Below are 18,282 nucleotides of genomic sequence, written 5' to 3' on the forward strand. Positions count from 1 at the left end.
GTATGGCGCTAAATGTGGCCCCTGGAGACTTTGAAATTGTGTTACATTTTCCATATGGCGCCTCTGACCACATTTTTCAGATGAACCATACATTGTCTCTTAGCCTTGGTAAGACAACGGGTAATGCATTAAGCGCAAGCTGGGTGCCAGCTTTTTATTGATTCTAGGACAAGGTCTACCTGTATTTTTTTTGGGGGGGGGGGGTCATTTATTATTACGATGATGGGACAACTTCTGGCACATGGTGTTGCTTTTGTCACTAACAAGCGACCAATCGCGTGAGGGGCAACCTTCTAAAAAGGCATCACTATTATTGTTGATCACCTGACGTAGTAGGCGTAAAGTGAACCCTCGGTTATTCGCTTCCGTTGGCAGGGCCAGTGACCACCGGTCGGACACAGGCGGGCAAGAGCCGGGAATAGCGCGACAACTTTCTTTTCTCATCTAGCCCAATTGATTTTCGATAGTCTTGCGAAAACAAGGATTGCACTTGATTTTAAACAATGGCTTCACTGTCTATCCATTCAAGTGTGGATTACGCTAAAACCCTTCTCCCGGACTTTTGGGTGAGGTAAGGATAAACTACCCAGGTGTTATTTAATTTTCCAGCATTATAGGTAGCCTATTTAGAGCTCCACCTACTAGCAGGGGAGAACCGGGACGAAAGTAACTTTTTTTTTTGTCTCCTAATTACCCTGATCGATAGAAGTAGCGACTCCATATTTTATGAAAAACGGCTCAGTCTATGTGTCCTCTACATTAGCAACTGTAATTTCATTTTCTAGGGTAAATTAAATATACATTGAACAGACCTATGCGAAGTTACTTCTAACTGCCGGCGGGCGAGAATAACACAGCATTGTTACAGAAGTAAAAGCTGTCGAAGTGCATGCTGTTTTATATCAATATCGGTCTTATGTCCGGTTTGTAATGCCCGTTAGTTCATACACTTGTTTAAAGTATCAGCCATAATTTCATGTTTCAATTGGTATGATTTTGCTATAGGTTTGACATCAACATTTTTAAGCAGTGAAAAAGAATCAACGTCAATGTTTAGCAAACAATATTGCATTGCAATATTAATGACAATTGGAACACCGCTATATTAACCATTTTCTCATCTCACTTTAATGGGAATGTAGTAGGATTTGTTTTTCACAATTTTCAATGCAGTGACTTACATTTTTTGTGTACTTGCGTTGCTCAAAACCACTTAACTTGGTGTAACATGGTCAGACTGGGCTGTTTTATTTTGGGGGGTCGCAGGGAGTTCATCCTCCTATAGGAATGTGCTGATTTCAGTGCTTAATTTTAGCTTCTGTGTTATCTGAAAAAAATGTTTTACTTTCGTCCCAGCTCTTCCCCCATATCCTACTGCATTTAAGCCACCAAACATTTGAAAATACTATTCTGAATCATCTGAAGACGCACCTGTGAAGCGTAGCCTACATAATTAGGATTTGCCAATTAGTTATGTCCCCGTGCGAGACAGACCAGCCTTCTTCCAGACAGCATAATAAATTTTTTAATAGACACGACTGAACTGCAACTATCGTTTAAGAGCAAAACCGAACTCCACATTGTTGCAAACCAGTTTACTCAAAACAATCGGCGTAATGAATATACCCCTGTTGAACGCGCAACAGGGTCATGACTAATTGTCAAATCCTAATTATATAGCCTACGCTTCACAGGTGCTTCTTTAGATCATGCAGAATAGTATTTTCAAAGTTGAAAGTTCAGATGTGTTATGTAGAGCAAACATGCCTATCGGACATGTAGAACAAGGAATCATGTCCACCCTAGTCATGGCATTTCCACAGCTGAGTGTGGCCCTGCTCCAAATTAGTAAGACTTTTTTTTAAATGGCCATTTTAAAACTCTTAAACTCAAACATCTGAACTTGAATAAAATGATGGTAATATAGGCTGAAAGCAAAATATGTCAAGTAGTGTTAATACTTCTGTGATTTCACTAATGCCTGTGGGTGTGCCCTTTGTCATACATTTCCACAGAGGTCTACCTCCCCTCTCCCCTCATTGGCAGTGTAATGATGTTACAATATGATAGGACTGAAGTTTTTTTAAATTAACGGATATTGTCAATAGTTATGTGATTAGGCATGAAACTCAATTCTTGATCAGCTGACACTGGGAGAACAACCTGTTCAGACTTAACAGCTCTAAAGCCTTGTTCACACTGGCAGTTTGAAGTGACAAAAAATCTGTTTCTTTGCATGTTTGAATCTGTTCTTTTTTTCCTACTTTCTGAACATCCAAAAAGCACACGGGATTGGATATTACAAGCCACATTTCAAACCACGTTTTGTAGGTGCTTTGAAATCCGATGCAAATCTGGTTGCTGGCCATATGATTTATTTGCCCTCAAGTGGTTTTTAGACTTATTTGGCATATCTTACTTGCTAGCGACTATGTGGAAGCTCCTTAGGGGAGGACCATCCTCAGGGAATTTCATACATTTGAATTGTATGTTTAAAGTTATGCTTTTTAGATAAAACTATACTAAATATAATCACGTCACCAAATAACTGATTAAAACACTATTTTGCAAAGGTCTATAGTAGCTTCAACAGCCCTCAGTAGGGTAGCACCATGGTGTAGCTGGAGGACAGCTAGCTGCTGTCCTCCTCTGGGTACATTGACTTCAATACAAAACCTAGAAGGCTCATGGTTCTCACCACTTTCCATAGACTTGCACAGTAATTATGACAGGTTAGAGAACATCCTCTGAAGTTCAGAGCTCTTGCAGCATGAACTGACATTTTGTCCCTCCATTTGAAGGATCAGAGAATGAATCTAGTACTGAAAGCATAAGCTACAGCTAGCTAGCACTGCAGTGCATAATGTGGTGAGTAGTTGACTCAAAGAGAAATAAAATAGTTAAACAGTTGTATTTCTTCTGAAATTAAGGAGAAACAATATTTTTTTTAAATTTATTTGTTTCACTTACTTAGTGAAAGCAAGTTTAGCTTACTGAAACAACATGCAATAGTTGGCTATGACTTTCCAAGTTAAATTGGTAATACCAAACTCTTTGTCACTGTGCCTGCCGGTGTAACAGCAGTGACTGACTACACTGACTGTACCCCTGATGACGCGTGCAGTAACAGTGTATCTTAATTCCAATGATTCTGTTAAAACATTTCTCAAATGGAAAAAACAGGGATAAACATACCTGAATTTGGCCAATAGAAACTAATTTGCAACTGTTGAACTAATGATTACGCCCTACATCAGCTAGCTGCAGGCAAGAGTGTGCAAGGCGGTGTTGAATGTCACTGTCTGTCCATGTGTCACTCAAATTTGTCTCTCGACCTGTGCACCTACTTTGTAAACTTTCATTCATAGGGTTGGTTGTAGAAACCTCATGATGGGTATAGGGGAAAGTTTGAGTGTCTTGTAGCCTAACTATCGCTGTTACATTGAACTGGATGAATGTAATACAAATGAGTCATCCAATATGCTGTAATAGAAATAAGGCCATACTCATGAGAGAAATTGTCCTCCCTCATATTAAACGTCACTGACCGCCACTGGTTGACATTTTGACAAGAACATATGATAGGATACCTAACTTGTTAATTGTTTACAAACAAATTAGTGAATGTGCTAGAAATTGAGACACCTGAGAAACCTAACTAGCTAGTTGACTGCTGTGGCTAGCCAAAAAGGACTTGTATTGAAAGTTGGATCATTTTATCTTTAAAAAATATTATAAAAAAAATGTAAAGCCTCAAAAAGGATACATTTTAAAAGTTTTTCTTACACTATAATTTTGAACATTCAAAGCGACTGGGAAATGTCCATGGCAGCCATTGTCACCTTAGCTTGCTACATAACTTCTTTGGTGGTGCTCCTGCTTCCTATCACTAATCAGCCTACACCACTGCACACACACCTGTCATTATTATGAGAAATAGCATGGACATGTCAGCAAATGATTGTTCTCTGAACACACACACACACACACACAATTTTGTCACTTGTAACTTGCTGTTTGGACAGTCATTATTCCAAAACAGATTTGATCAACTAGGCCTGCAGTGTGAACAAGGCTTAAATAAATTAGAAGTTAAATCATATTCATATAAACTAGTTTTCTTTTAAAGTTCAATTTCAGTTCTGCACAACTGTCTGTCAATTTGTTGACCAGCAATGAGGCTAAGTCGAGTTGCAATGTGACTCGAGTCCACACCTCTGATATTTAGACTTAGGGTTGCCACCTGTTAGTTAAAATACAGCACAGTTCCGTATTTTACTGAAATAATAAATGTTTTTGAAATGATAGTTTCCGGATTTGACCATATTAATGACCAAAGGCTCACGTGTGTTTTTATTATAATTAAGTCTGATTTGATAGAGCAGTCTGACTGAGTGGTGGTAGGCAGCAGCAGGCTCATAAGCATTCATTCAAACTGCACTTTCCTGCGTTTGCCACCAGCTCTTCACTGTGCTGCAAGTATTGCATTGTTTATGACTTCAGCCTAATCTCAGGAGTTGATAGGCTTGGCAATACTATAGTGTCTATAAGAACATCCAATAGTCAAAGGTGTAGGAAATACAAATGGTAGAGAGAAACAACCAAAAACTTCTTAACTGGGAATATTGAAGACTCATGTTAAAAGGAACCACCAGCTTTCATATTTTCTGAGCAAGGAACTCAAATGTTAGTTTTCTTACATGACACTTTTTTTTGCTTCTCCGAAAGTGTTTTTGCATTATTTAAACCAAATTGAACATGTGTCATTATTTATTTGAGACTAAATTGATTTGATGTATTAGTGTTCATTCAGTATTGTTGTAATTGTTTAATATATATATCGGTATTGGCTTTTTTTGGTCCTCCTATAATCGGTATCGGCGTTGAAAAATCATAAATCTGTCGACCTCTAATACTTATTCTGCTAAAACCTGATGATCCTAATGCAACATTTGAGATGCTGTCTCCTCGTTGCGGAGATGTGGTAAAACAAGAAGGTAGACAGTACGTCTCTAAGAAGTCCAGCAGGTAGTATCACTCCACACTAAGAAGCGAGGCACAAAACGGTCAGTCTTAACTGAAGACATTACCTGTCCTGAACACAAATTGTGCTCTACTGAACACGACCTTGAACTAAGCTAGTTTTCCTTTTTTTTGTCATTTTTGCTTCTATACTGACAGGTCAGTGTCAACTATCCAAACAACAATCTCACGCCGGATCCTTCCCCCACCCCAGCCCCGTCCCTTCAGGCTCTGTACCCAGAGCCGAAGGCAGAGGAAAGGGTTAATGGCCGCCTCCCTGGATGACCTCCTAGACCAGGTAAATGCATACTCCTGGGCTACGTTCAGCAGGACAACGTTGTGGAGCGTTCAGATACAAATATATTTCGCAGAACAAACATACCTCTGACAAGTAAAATAAGAAATCACTTAGCTCTCAAGATGACTGCACCAACAGGAAGTCACCCTGGATAGGAGTGTGTGCTAAAGTGTCTAACTAAAATAGAAATGACATCCAGAGCTGAATACATTCATATCTACAACGTTTGCATACTGTTTGTGCCGCTGCGGTATTCACAATGGTTTCATTCAACATGTCAGTCTTTAAAGTATTCAGAGAGCCATTCCATGGGGACAGAAAATCAGTCTCTCCAACACTTACATCAACCTCACCAAATAATTGGTGTAAGATTTTTTAATTATTTTTTAAGTAATGTCTAATTAGAGGAGGAATGTGAGGTAGAACTTCCTGCTAATGAGATGTCATCAAGGATCGGTTACATTACCTTGTGAAGTTAATATACACAAAATTGCAAGCACTGCTACTAGACAGGCAACTCTGTAACCAAATGTTAAATAAAATATGACCATTTCAACACATTTAATACACTCCTGGTTTACTGACCCTGTTAAGGTGACGCTGCTTGTTGCAATTGTTGAGTAACTTCACCCGAGAGACTTGGGGTCCGGAGTGCAGTGGAGTGAAATGTTCAGGGAATCATATGCAAGACATTTCTATCGGCAGAATGTTTTGCCCTCCTGAACGCAACCCAGTCTCATGTTGTGCAAATGACCTACAGTATGTGATTCACAAATGGATATATAAACTCAGCAACAACAAAAAAAACGTTCTGTCAACTGCTTTTATTTTAAGCAAACTATTAAAATATTTGAATGACAATAAGATTCAACAACTGAGACATAAACTGAACAGGTTCCACAGACATGATTCCCTGCAATGATGACGAGCTCAGTCTGATGATGCTGTGGCACACTGCCCCAGACCATGATGGACCCTCCACCTCCAAACTGCTCCCGCTCCAGAGTACAGGCCTCGGTGTACCGCTCATTCCTCCGACGATAAATGCAAATCCGACCATCACCCCTGGTGAGACAAAACTGTGACTCGTCAGTGAAGAGCACTTTTTGCCAATCCTGTCTGGTCCAGCGACGGTGGGTTTGTGCCCATGGGTGATGTTGTTGCCGGTGATGTCTGGTCAGGACCTGCCTTACAACAGGCCTACAAGCCCTCTTAGCCTATTGCGGACAGTCTGAGCACTGATGGAGGGATTGTGCGTTCCTGGTGTACCTCGGGCAGCTGTTGCCATCCTGTACCTGTCCTGCAGATGTGATGTTCGGATGTACCGATCCTGTGCATGTGGTGTTACACGTGGTCTGCCACAGCGAGGAAGATCAGCTTTCTGTTTTGTATCCCTGTAGCGCTGTATAAAGCGTCTCGCAGTACGGATATTGCAATTTAATGCCCTGGCCACATCTGCGGTCCTCATTTCTCCTTGCCTAAGGCACGTTCACGCAGATGAGCAGGGACCTTGGGCATCTTTCTTTTGTGTTTTTCAGTGTCAGTAGGAAGGCTTTTTTAGTGTCGTAAGTTTTCATAACTGTGACCTTAATTGCCTACAGTCTGTAAGCTGTTATTGTTTTAACGACTTCCACAGGTGCATGTTCATTAATTGTTTATGGTTTATTGTTTCCCACGCTTGTTCAGGGTTTAAACCCTTCACAATGAAGATCTGTGAGGTTATTTAGATTTTTTTTTTATGCATTCCCTTTTGAAAGACTGGGTGCTGAAAAAGGTACATTACTTTTTTTTTTTGTATGGTTGATCTTCCAAGGATGGTCACCTGGCATGTCATCTGTGAAAGTGAAGTTCTCCACAAACACAATATTAAAATTGTTGATTGAACAAAATCGTTGTTGCCTACTTTTAGCATAATTTTTTGGGGGGGAAAATGAAAAATAAAACCATTTGAAAATCTCATAAGTGTGTGCTATGACACTGGTCCTACCCAGACAGCAAGTGCCTTCCTGTTGACATGCCAGTTCCTCATCCTGGTGCTAGAGGAAGATGGGACAGTGGTGGACTCTGAGGCCTTCTTCCAGTCACTGCCAGCCAATACTCCAGTCATGGTCCTGCAGAAGGGAGAGATGTGGACTCGGGTACGTATACATACATATACATACATACATACATGCATGCATACATGCATGCATGCATACATACATACATACATACATACATACAGTTGAAGTCAGAAGTTTACATACACCTTAGCCAAATGCATTAACTGAGTTAAAAAAAAATCCAAGTTAGGATCTCCACTTTATTTTACGAATGTGAAATTCCAGAATAATAGTATAGTGATTTATTTAGGCTTTTCTTTCATCACATTCCCACTGGGTCAGAAGTTTACATATACTCAATTAGTATTTGGTAGCATTGCTTTTACATTTTTTTCACTTGGTTCAAATGTTTCCGGTAGCTTTCTAAAAGCTTCCCACAATAAATTGGGTACATTTTGGCCCATTCCTCCTGACAGAGATTTTGCAACTGAGTCAGGTTTGTAGGCCTCCTTGCTTGCACATGCTTTTCCAGTTCTGCCCACAAGTTTTCTATGGGATTGAGGTCAGGGCTTTCTTGTCCTTAAGCCATTTTGCGACAACTTTGGAAGTATGCTTGGGGTCATTGTCCATTTGGAAGACCCATTTGCGACCAAGCTTTAACTTCCTGACTGATGTCTTGAGATGTTGCTTCAATATATCCACATTTTCCTTCCTCACAAAGCCATCTAGTTTGAAGTGCACCAGTCCCTCCTGCAGCAAAGCACCTCCACAACATGCTGTCACCCCTGTGCTTCACATTTGGGATGTTGTTCTTTGGCTTGCAAGCCTCCCTTTTTCCTCCAAACATAACGATGGGCGTTATGGCCAAACGGTTCTATTTTTGTTTCATCAGACTGGAGAACATTTATCCGAAAGTACAATATTTGTCCCCATGTGCAGTTGCAAACGACGGTCTGACTTTTGTATGTCGGTTTTGGAGCAGAGGCTTCTTCCTTGCTGAGTGGCTTATGTCGATATAGGACTCGTTTTACTGTGGATATAGATACTTTTGTACCTGTTTCCTCCAGCATCTTCATAAGGTCCTTTGCTGTTCTGGGATTGATCTGCACTTTTCTCATCAAAGTACATTAATCTCTAGGAGACAGAACGCGTCTCCTTCCTGAGCGGTGTGACGGCTGTGTGGTCCCATTGTGTTTATACTTGCATACTATTGTTTGTACAGATGAATGTGGTACCGTCAGGCGTTTGGAAATTGCTCCTAAAGGTGAACCAGACTTGTGGAGGTCTACAACTTTCTTTGAGGTCTTGGCTGATTTCTTTTGTTTTTTCCCATGATGTCAAGCAAAGAGGCACTGAGTTTGTACCTGTGTACATCCACAGGTACACCTCAGGCTAATTGAGATCATTTATCAGAAGCTTCTAAAGCATGACATTTTCTGGAATTTAAGGTATTTAAAGGCATTCAATTTGGTGTATGTTAACTTCTGACCCACTGGCATTGTGATACAGTGAATTATAATTGAATTAATGTCTGTAAACAATTGTTGGAAAAATGACTTGTTATGCACAAAGTAGATTTGCCAAAACTATAGTTTGTTAACAAGAAGTGTGCGGAGTGGTTAAACTAGTTTTAATGACTCCAACCTAAGTGTATGTAAACTTCTGACTTCAACTGTACATGCGTACATTCAGGTCCATAAGTATTTGGACAGTGACACAATTTGCATAATTTTGTCTCTATACGCCAGAGCAATGGATTTGAAAAGAAACAATCAAGATGTGCTTTAAGTGACTCATCTTTAGTTTAAGGGGTTTGTCAATTACTGTATTAACCATGTAGGAATTACAACCACATTTATACATAGCCCCTGAAATTTAGGGGCTCAAAATGTAATTGGACAAACTAACAATCATACATTTAAATTGAGTTTTAATACTTGGTTCTAAATCCTTTGACGTCAATGACTACCTGAACTCTGGAACCTATAGACATCACCAGATGCTGGGTTTCTTCCCCGGTGATGCTATGCCAGGCCTTTATTGCAGCGGTCTTCAGTTCCTGTTTGTTCTTGGGGCGATTTGCCTTCAGCAAGTGAAATTCATGCTCAATTGGATTCACGTCAGGTAATTGACTTGGCCATTGCAGAACATTGCACTTCTTTGCCTTAAAGTTTTGGGTTGCTTTCGCAGTATGCTTCGGGTCATTGTGCAGCTGCACTGTGATGAGCCGTCCAATGAGTTGTGAAGCATTCTCTGAATCTGAGCAGATATAGCCATGAACACTTCAGAATTCACCCTGCTGCTTTTGTCAACAGTCACATCAATAAATACAGGGAACCAGCTCCATTGGTAGCCATACATGCCCACGCCATAACACTGCCTCCACCATGCTTCACAGATAAGGTGGGAAGCTTCGGATCATGAGCAGTTCCTACCCTTCTCTTCCATTCATTTATCTTTGTCTCATCTGTCCATAGGATTTTCCAGAACTGTACAGGCTTTGCCAAAAAAACATCTTAATCTCTAATCTGGCCATCCTGTTTTTTTGAGGATAACCAATGGTTTACAGCTTGTGGTAAACTCCCTGTATTTATTCTGGTGAAGTCTTCTCTGGTTGTTGACTTTGACACAGATACACCTACGTCCTTGAGGGTGTTCTCGATCTGGCCAACTGTTGTGACGGTTTTTCTTCAACCATCCACCACAGTTGTTTTCTGTGGTCTTCTGAGCCGTTTGGTTTTCCTGAGCTCACCAATGTGGTCTTTCTTTTTAAGAATGTACCAAATAGTTAATTTGGCCACACCTAATGTTTTTGCTATTTCTGATTGGTTTGTTTTAATTATTTTTTTTGCCTAATGATGGCTTGCTTCACTGACAGTGACCGTTCTTTGGACTTCATATTGAGGGTTGACAGCAACAGATTCCAAATGCCACACTTGAAATCAACTCTTGACCTTTTATCTGCTCAGTTGTAAATTAACTAATGAGGGAATAACACACACCTGGCCATGGAACAGCTGAGCAGCCAATTGTCCAATTACTTTTGGTCTGTTAAAAAGGCAATAATTCCTACACTGTTCACCTGATTTGGATGTAAATACCCTCAAATTAAACCTGAGTCATGTTCATTATTTCATGTCGACTACAATATGCTGTTGTAGACTGCTAAAATAACAATGTCCAAATATTTATCGACCTGACTGTACATGCACACTGAAGTTAACTTTTGTGCTAGGCATACTGTTTCCTTGGGAAAGCATTTAAAGATCACTATCTGCTGCAAGTTCATATCACATGAGGGCTGGCCGTGTCGTACTTCTGTTGTAGGACTGACTTTAACCATTTTTGGATGTCACATTTTCCCAATTGTGGAAACTTGCTGTATTATCACACACCACAAGAGGGCCACACTTTCACATCAAACCAGGGATCTCCAAGTAGCTGTCTGGAACCAGAGTTCCCTGGTTTGATGTGAAAGTGTGGCCCTCTTGTTTTTAGAAATGTTTACAAATGAAAAGCTGAAATGTCTTGATTTAATAAGTATTCAACCCTTTTGTTATGGCAAGCCTAAATAAATTCAGGAGTGAATGAATGTGCTTAATAAGTTGCATGGACTCAGTGTGCAATAATGGTGTTTAACATGTACTCCACACACAATTATCTGTAAGGTCCCTCAGTTGAGCAGTCAATCTCAAGCACAGATGCAACTACAAAGACCAGGAAGGTTTTCCAATGGTTCACAAAAGTGCAGCTATTGGTAGATGAAGAGGGGGGAAATAATTTTTAAAAAATGAGACATTGAATATCCGTTTGAGGATGGTGCAGTTGTTAATTACACTTTGGATGGTGCCTCAGTACACCGTCACTACAAAGATACAGGCGTTCTTCCAAACGCAGTTGCTGGATTTCACCATGAGGCCAATGGTGACTTTAAAACAGTTGCAAAGTTTAAAGGCTGTAATAGGGGAGAACTGAGGATGGCTCAACGTCGTAGTTAATCCACAATACTAACCTAATTGAGAGTGAAAAGGAAGCCTGTACAGAATAAAATATTCCAAAACATGCATGCTGTTTGCAATAAGGCACTAAAATAATACTGCAAACAAATTAACTTTTTGTCCTGAATACAAAGGTGTTTTGTTTGGGGCAAATACAATCACTGAGTTCCACTCCATTTTTTTTTTCTAGCATGGTGGTGGCTGCATCATGTTATGGATATGCTTGTCATTGACAAGACTAGGTCTGAATTAGAGCTAAGTACAGTCAAAATCCTAGAGAAACTTGGTTCGGTCTTTCCAACAGACACTAGGAGACAAATTCACCGTTCAGCAAGACCATTACCTAAAACGCAAGGCTAAATATACACTGAACAAAAAATATAAACGCAACATGTGAAGTGTTGGTCACAAGTTTCATGAGCTGAAAAAAAAGATTCTGGAAATGTAAAATTCTCTACCCTAAGCTGACTCCAATGTTTTAGAACTTCAGTATCTTCAACCGGCCTCGCAACCGCATAACGTGTGTGTGGACGAGTGGTTTGCTGATGTTAACGTTGTGAACACGTTGTAACCCATGGTGGGGTTATGGTATGGGCGGAGTTACAGTTTTGACTTAAATTGTCTTAAATCTATGGCAATTGAAAATGGCTGTCTAGAAATGATCAACAACCAACATGAACAAGCTTTATTCTAAAAGAATAATTGGCAAATATTGTACAATCCAGGTGTGCAAAGCTCTGAGACTTACCCAGAAAGACTCACAGCTGTAATCTCTGGCTAAAGTGATCTCTTAACTCTGGGGGTTGAGTAATTTATCTAATTTTTATTTTTGGATCTTTCAGTGTATTTTGTGTGATTGTTGACACAATTACACCTTCTTAATCCCACTTTGTAAAATAACCAATTTTGGAAAAAGTCGGTGTGAATACTTTCTGAAATCACTGTCTAAATCATGCCTTGATTAGAGGGAAGAATGAACCAGAAGTGTAACTCAGCTAGCTTGCCAGATTTTAATAGTCCTGTCTTAGACTGACCTTTGTCCATTCTTGTACAGGTCCTCCCAAGTTCCAGCCAGCCCGATAGAAATGGAATCGGTAAATTGAGTTTTGACCTGTACAAGTTGAACCCCAAGGACTTCATCGGGTGTCTAACCATCAAAGCGACTCTTTATGAAATCTACACACTGTCGTACGACGTTCAATGCACCAGGGCCAAGGGTATCTTGAAGTGAGTACACTACTACCACACCATCTCTCAAGGGGACATTATTGGGGGCTGTGTGGGGGGTTTAAAATGTCAGGTGAAGTACACTGATTTACAGTACCAGTCAAAAGTTTGGACATCTACTCATTCAATGATTTTTTCTTTAAAAAAAAAAAAGATGAAAGACCACATGGAATCATGTCGTTGCCAAAAGTGTTAAAAAAATGGCACTCAACCAGCTGCACCTGGAATGCTTTTCCAACAGTCTTGAAGGAGATCCCACATGCTGAGCACTTGTTAGCTCCTTTTCCTTCACTCTGCGGTCCAAACCATCTCAATTGGGTTGAGGTCGGGTGATTGCAGAGGCCAGATCATCTGTCATTTCTCTGCTTATTTGAGCTGTTTTTGCCATAATATGGACTTGGTCTTTTACCAAATAAGACTATATTCTGTACACCACCCCTACCTTGTCACAACACAACTGATTGAATCAAATGCATTAAGAAGGAAAGAAATTAAACAAATTAACTTTCTGGAATTAACACGCACACCTGTTTATTGAAATGCATTCCAGGTGACTACCTCATGAAGCTGGTTGAGAAAATGTCAGTGCAAAGCTGTCAAGGCAAAGAATGGCTACTTTGAAGAATCTGAAATATAAAATTGTTTTGATTTAACACTTAGTTACTACATGATTCCATGTGTTTCATAGTTTTGATGTCATCACTATTGTTCTACAATGTAGAAAATGGCAAAAATAAAAACATTGAATGAGGTTTCAAATCTTTTGACTGGTACTATACATTTTTATAGGCACTAGTCAAAATGTCAAATATTTTGGCAGAGAAATATTCAGTCGGCAGGTCATTGTGTTTTTGTTCATTCCTTCCCACTGGGCACAGACGTCAGTTAAACATCTAGTTCTGATTTACATTTAATGGCGTTGGGAACTAATGGGAATTCAAAGTGAAACCAACAAGAAATTGATCCATGTCATTGGACTAAAGTAAAAAAATATTTAAATTCCTTTGCCAGTTTTCCATGTTGATTCAACGTCATCAGATGGTACAATTGTTTAAATGACAGAATAAACATTGTTTCTATATCAGTTTGTGTCCAGTGGGTTGGCTGCAAGGATATCTGAAGATTCCAGTTGTTTTTTTAACATGAACAAGTTGGGGCTTACAAATGGGTCTTCACTGAACAAGTTCTGAGACAACAGAATATGTGCTTTGACTGTTTTTAGGAAGTTTTCAGCTCTGCCTTTTCGCATTCTCTTTAGAGCTCTTCTGCGTTGTCTGACGTCTGTGGCGAGAGTGGCGGGGCAGCTGCTTCTGTGTGGTTCCTCGTACATACTGCAGTACATTGGGGACGATGACTACTAGGACGTGACCAAAGTTCCAAAGCCCCGTTGGAGCTCTTTAAAGTGAACCAGGTGAAATGTGTCCAGGGCCTCCTGAATGCCATTTGTCTCACTAAGTAACTGGGAAAATTCCTTCGTGAGATGCGTGTAGGCCTTGTTACCGGCTGGTTTCGTTGAGCCATTGCAAATGTATGTAAAACAATGTTGATGCACATCAAATAAAAGCACTGCCCTGCTGGAGGAGGACATAAATACAATATTCACATTTTTACTATGGGCAACACATACTGACTTGCATGCATCTCTAGTTGGGATGATGTGATTTTTAAAGTCATTAAAAAAACAATCTGGTTGGCCACTGTAGCAAAATATCAATGTTCTTAAACTATCCCTTAATCTGGATTGCCCCATTTGTGTCGTATGTTTTTAAAGAGAAATGAATGCCTGAAAAGTCGCTTGAATTGACGTGGTGACTGTTTTGAGTGATTGCTATTCTGATGGGGAAATGGAATCTACTAGCATGAATCTCAAGTATTTCCTCTCCATGCATCTTCTCAAATTGCATTGGAGATCACCTCAGATCTTGTCCTCCAATGAGTTTAAGTTGTGAGGAATCAGGTAAAGACTTTCTGGCCCAACGCTAGGTAGCCTAGGTTCGAATAGCTGACTCTGGAAAAATATGTTATTGTGCCCTTGAGCAAGGCCCCAATTGTGCCTGTAAGTCACTCTGGATAAGAGCATCTGCTAAATGACTAAAATGGGGTTTACTCCAGGACCAATTGAAAGCCCAACTGTCTGGGACTGTGCATTGTCTAAGTACAAAAACACTCGATTTGGAAGCACTCAAACTAAAATGTCACTGAATATTTGCCCTGTCTGTCAATCTATAAATAAAGGTTTTTGTAAAAAGTCTCATCTGACTTGATGCAAGCTATTAGTTTGTCAATGATTGTATATTCTGTGGGTGATGTCAAATACATGGACATTGGGGCCCCTACGCTTCAGTCAGAGCCTGGCTGCAGTCATTTTGCAGACTGCCATGATTTCCTTTGTCGGCCATAAGCTATTTAAATCCATTTGAGCTGTGTGATGGGTGGTCAGAAATGGTACAGTACATTATCACTAATTCTGCTGGGTAACCACAGTGAATTTTACATATCCTTCACCAGAGCAATAGACACATTTCTGTGAACAGGCATTTAAAATCTTTCAGACTACTTGTGGACACTTCCCAATACATGACTGATCAATCCTGTTTGTTCTACATGGTACTATTCTATCTGTATATTGTTGCACCCTCCTGAACCAAGGGCCTTAGTTCCTAAATGGGCAGTCCAAAGTTAGCAGTGTGAAAGCCACACTTCTGATATCCTCAATTGGGTAATTTGATCCTTTTAGTCTTGACACTTGCAGTAATGTCATCTATTCATGGTCAGCAGTCAGGGGAATTAAGGGTAGTAGGCTACATTCTGGGTTGTGTTTATAAGGGGACACCGTACCAAATGGCATAAAATGGACAGACTACAAATACCTGTCAAAGACTAGCTTGTTGAGTCCTATGAATACAACCCATCTAGTCCCCCTGTTTCAGTCTGGTGTGCGTGACTCCCCACCTGGATTTAGTGTTACAAAATTTGAAAATGTGGTTTTTTATATAACATTTGGATAAAAGTTTATTCAGAGCTATAAAAATGTATATCATTCACTGCATTTGAGGAACAGTGGGAATGTAACTCTGCTTTGAAAGTTGATAAACCTGTAAACTCATTGAGAAAATGGCCTTTTGAATCTTTTGGTATCTAGAGAAGAGCTCTGTCTACACCCATAATGGCATTGTTCACACCCTCTTAAGCTTTAGCCCCACCATCTCATTTCACTCTCTGCACGTTCAGAGCGCACACTTGGCGCGATTTGTTTAACTCTGGATAACAAACAGCCTACCAGCTCTGCTGGAAATTTCATTATGCTTTTTTGTTGACGTTTACTAACACTAACATATTCAACGGGTGTTGTACACTTTAGCTTAAGACCAAGGTAAACAATGTGTAAGATCCACACGTAATGTTAGCTAACGAGCTGGCCAGCTAAAGTTAGTTAAACCACAATGAACATAACGACCTGATTTGGCACTACTACCCTGCATGAATCTGCTGGGAGCATACCAACCAGGTTAGATGTTAGCTTGCTAGGCTCTACAGTGCCTTGCGAAAGTATTCGGCCCCCTTGAACTTTGCGACCTTTTGCCACATTTCAGGCTTCAAACATAAAGATATAAAACTGTATTTTTTTTGAAGAATCAACAAGTGGGACACAATCATGAAGTGGAACGACATTTATTGGATATTTCAAACTTTTTTAACAAATCAAAAACTGAAAAATTGGGCGTGCAAAATTATTCAGCCCCCTGAAGTTAATACTTTGTAGCGCCACCTTTTGCTGCGATTACAGCTGTAAGTCGCTTGGGGTATGTCTCTCTCAGTTTTGCACAACGAGAGACTGAACATTTTTCCCATTCCTCCTTGCAAAACAGCTCGAGCTCAGTGAGGTTGGATGGAGAGCATTTGTGAACAGCAGTTTTCAGTTCTTTCCACAGATTCTTGATTGGATTCAGGTCTGGACTTTGACTTGGCCATTCAAACACCTGGATATGTTTATTTTTGAACCATTCCATTGTAGATTTTGCTTTGTTTTGGATCATTGTCTTGTTGGAAGAGAAATCTCCGTCCCAGTCTCAGGTCTTTTGCAGACTCCATCAGGTTTTCTTCCAGAATGGTCCTGTATTTGGCTCCATCCATCTTCCCATCAATTTTAACCATCTTCCCTGTCCCTGCTGAAGAAAAGCAGGCCCAAACCATGATTCTGCCACCACCATGTTTGACAGTGGGGATGGTGTTCAGGGTGATGAACTGTGTTGCTTTTACGCCAAACATAACGTTTTGCATTGTTGCCAAAAAGTTCAATTTTGGTTTCATCTGACCAGAGCACCTTCTTCCACATGTTTGGTGTGTCTCCCAGGTGGCTTGTGGCAAACTTTAAACAACACTTTTTATGGATATCTTTAAGAAATGGCTTTCTTCTCGCCACTCTTCCATAAATGCCAGATTTGTGCAATATACGACTGATTGTTGTCCTATGGACAGAGTCTCCCACCTCGGCTGTAGAGCTCTGCAGTTCATCCAGAATGATCATGGGCCTCTTGGCTGCATCTCTGATCAGTCTTCTTGTATGAGCTGAAAGTTTAGAGGGACGGCCAGGTCTTGGTAGATTTGCAGTGGTCTGATACTCCTTCCATTTCAATATTATCGCTTGCACAGTGCTCCTTGGGATGTTTAAAGCTTGGGAAATCTTTTTGTATCCAAATCCGGCTTTAAACTTCTTCACAACAGTATCTCGGACCTGCCTGGTGTGTTACTTGTTCTTCATGACGTATTCATCTCTGCGCTTTTAACGGACCTCTGAGACTATCACAGTGTAGGTGCATTTATATGGAGACTTGATTACACACAGGTGGATTGTATTTATCATCATTAGTCATTTAGGTCAACATTGGATCATTCAGAGATCCTCACTGAACTTCTGGAGAGAGTTTGCTGCACTGAAAGTAAAGGGGCTGAATAATTTTGCACACCCAATTTTTCAGTTTTTGATTTGTTAAAGTTTGAAATATCCAATAAATGTCATTCCACTTCATGATTGTGTCGCACTTGACGTTGATTCTTCACAAAAAAATACAGTTTTATATCTTTATGTTTGAAGCCTGAAATGTGGCAAAAGGTCGCAAAGTTCAAGGGGGCCGAATACTTTCGCAAGGCACTGTAACTAGCAAAGCAAATGGCTCTGGGATAAGAATAATAATGTCATACACGTTAGCTAACAGTACACTTTAGCTTGAAATGAAACTACTTTCTGTCAATTAGAATGTGTATCTGAAAATGTAGCTAGCTCTACTATCTTACCCGTATACAACATCATGCATGATGGACACGTTTCCCTGTCACAGATGCCCTTAGTTTGAAGATGTAATCCATAGACGGGTGTTTTCAAATCAGTTTGTCACGTGCGCTGAATACAACAGGTGAGTGAAATGCTTACTTACAGGCTCAAACCAATGGTGTGGGGGGAAAAAAAGTGTGTGTGTAGGTAAGTAAAGAAATAAAACCGTAAAAAGACATTTGAAAAAAAGAGTAGCAAGGCTATATACAGACAGACACCTGTTAGTCAGTCTTATTGAGGTGGGGGGGTGGCACACAATGCAAATAGTCCGGGTAACCATTTAATTTTTTCCTTCCTCCGTCTCAAAATGCAGCTTCACTACACATCAAAAAAAGCTGTGTTTGACAGGATTACCAACGCAAA

The 18,282-nt window shown here is 40.1% G+C and overlaps 1 protein-coding gene across 1 annotated transcript; it reads left to right on the forward strand.

The window, feature by feature from the left end:
• Positions 1–322: 322 nt before the first annotated feature.
• On the forward strand, positions 323–14,846 carry cidea (cell death inducing DFFA like effector a). Its single transcript, XM_020468315.2, has 5 exons — positions 323–571; positions 5,182–5,320; positions 7,312–7,458; positions 12,415–12,587; positions 13,846–14,846. Exons 1-5 carry the CDS (start codon positions 504–506, stop codon positions 13,946–13,948), a joined length of 630 nt encoding a protein of 209 aa, XP_020323904.1. The 5' UTR covers positions 323–503; the 3' UTR covers positions 13,949–14,846.
• Positions 14,847–18,282: the final 3,436 nt, after the last annotated feature.

Source organism: Oncorhynchus kisutch, linkage group LG11 (assembly GCF_002021735.2).
Source record: "Oncorhynchus kisutch isolate 150728-3 linkage group LG11, Okis_V2, whole genome shotgun sequence".
NCBI lineage: Eukaryota > Metazoa > Chordata > Actinopteri > Salmoniformes > Salmonidae > Oncorhynchus > Oncorhynchus kisutch.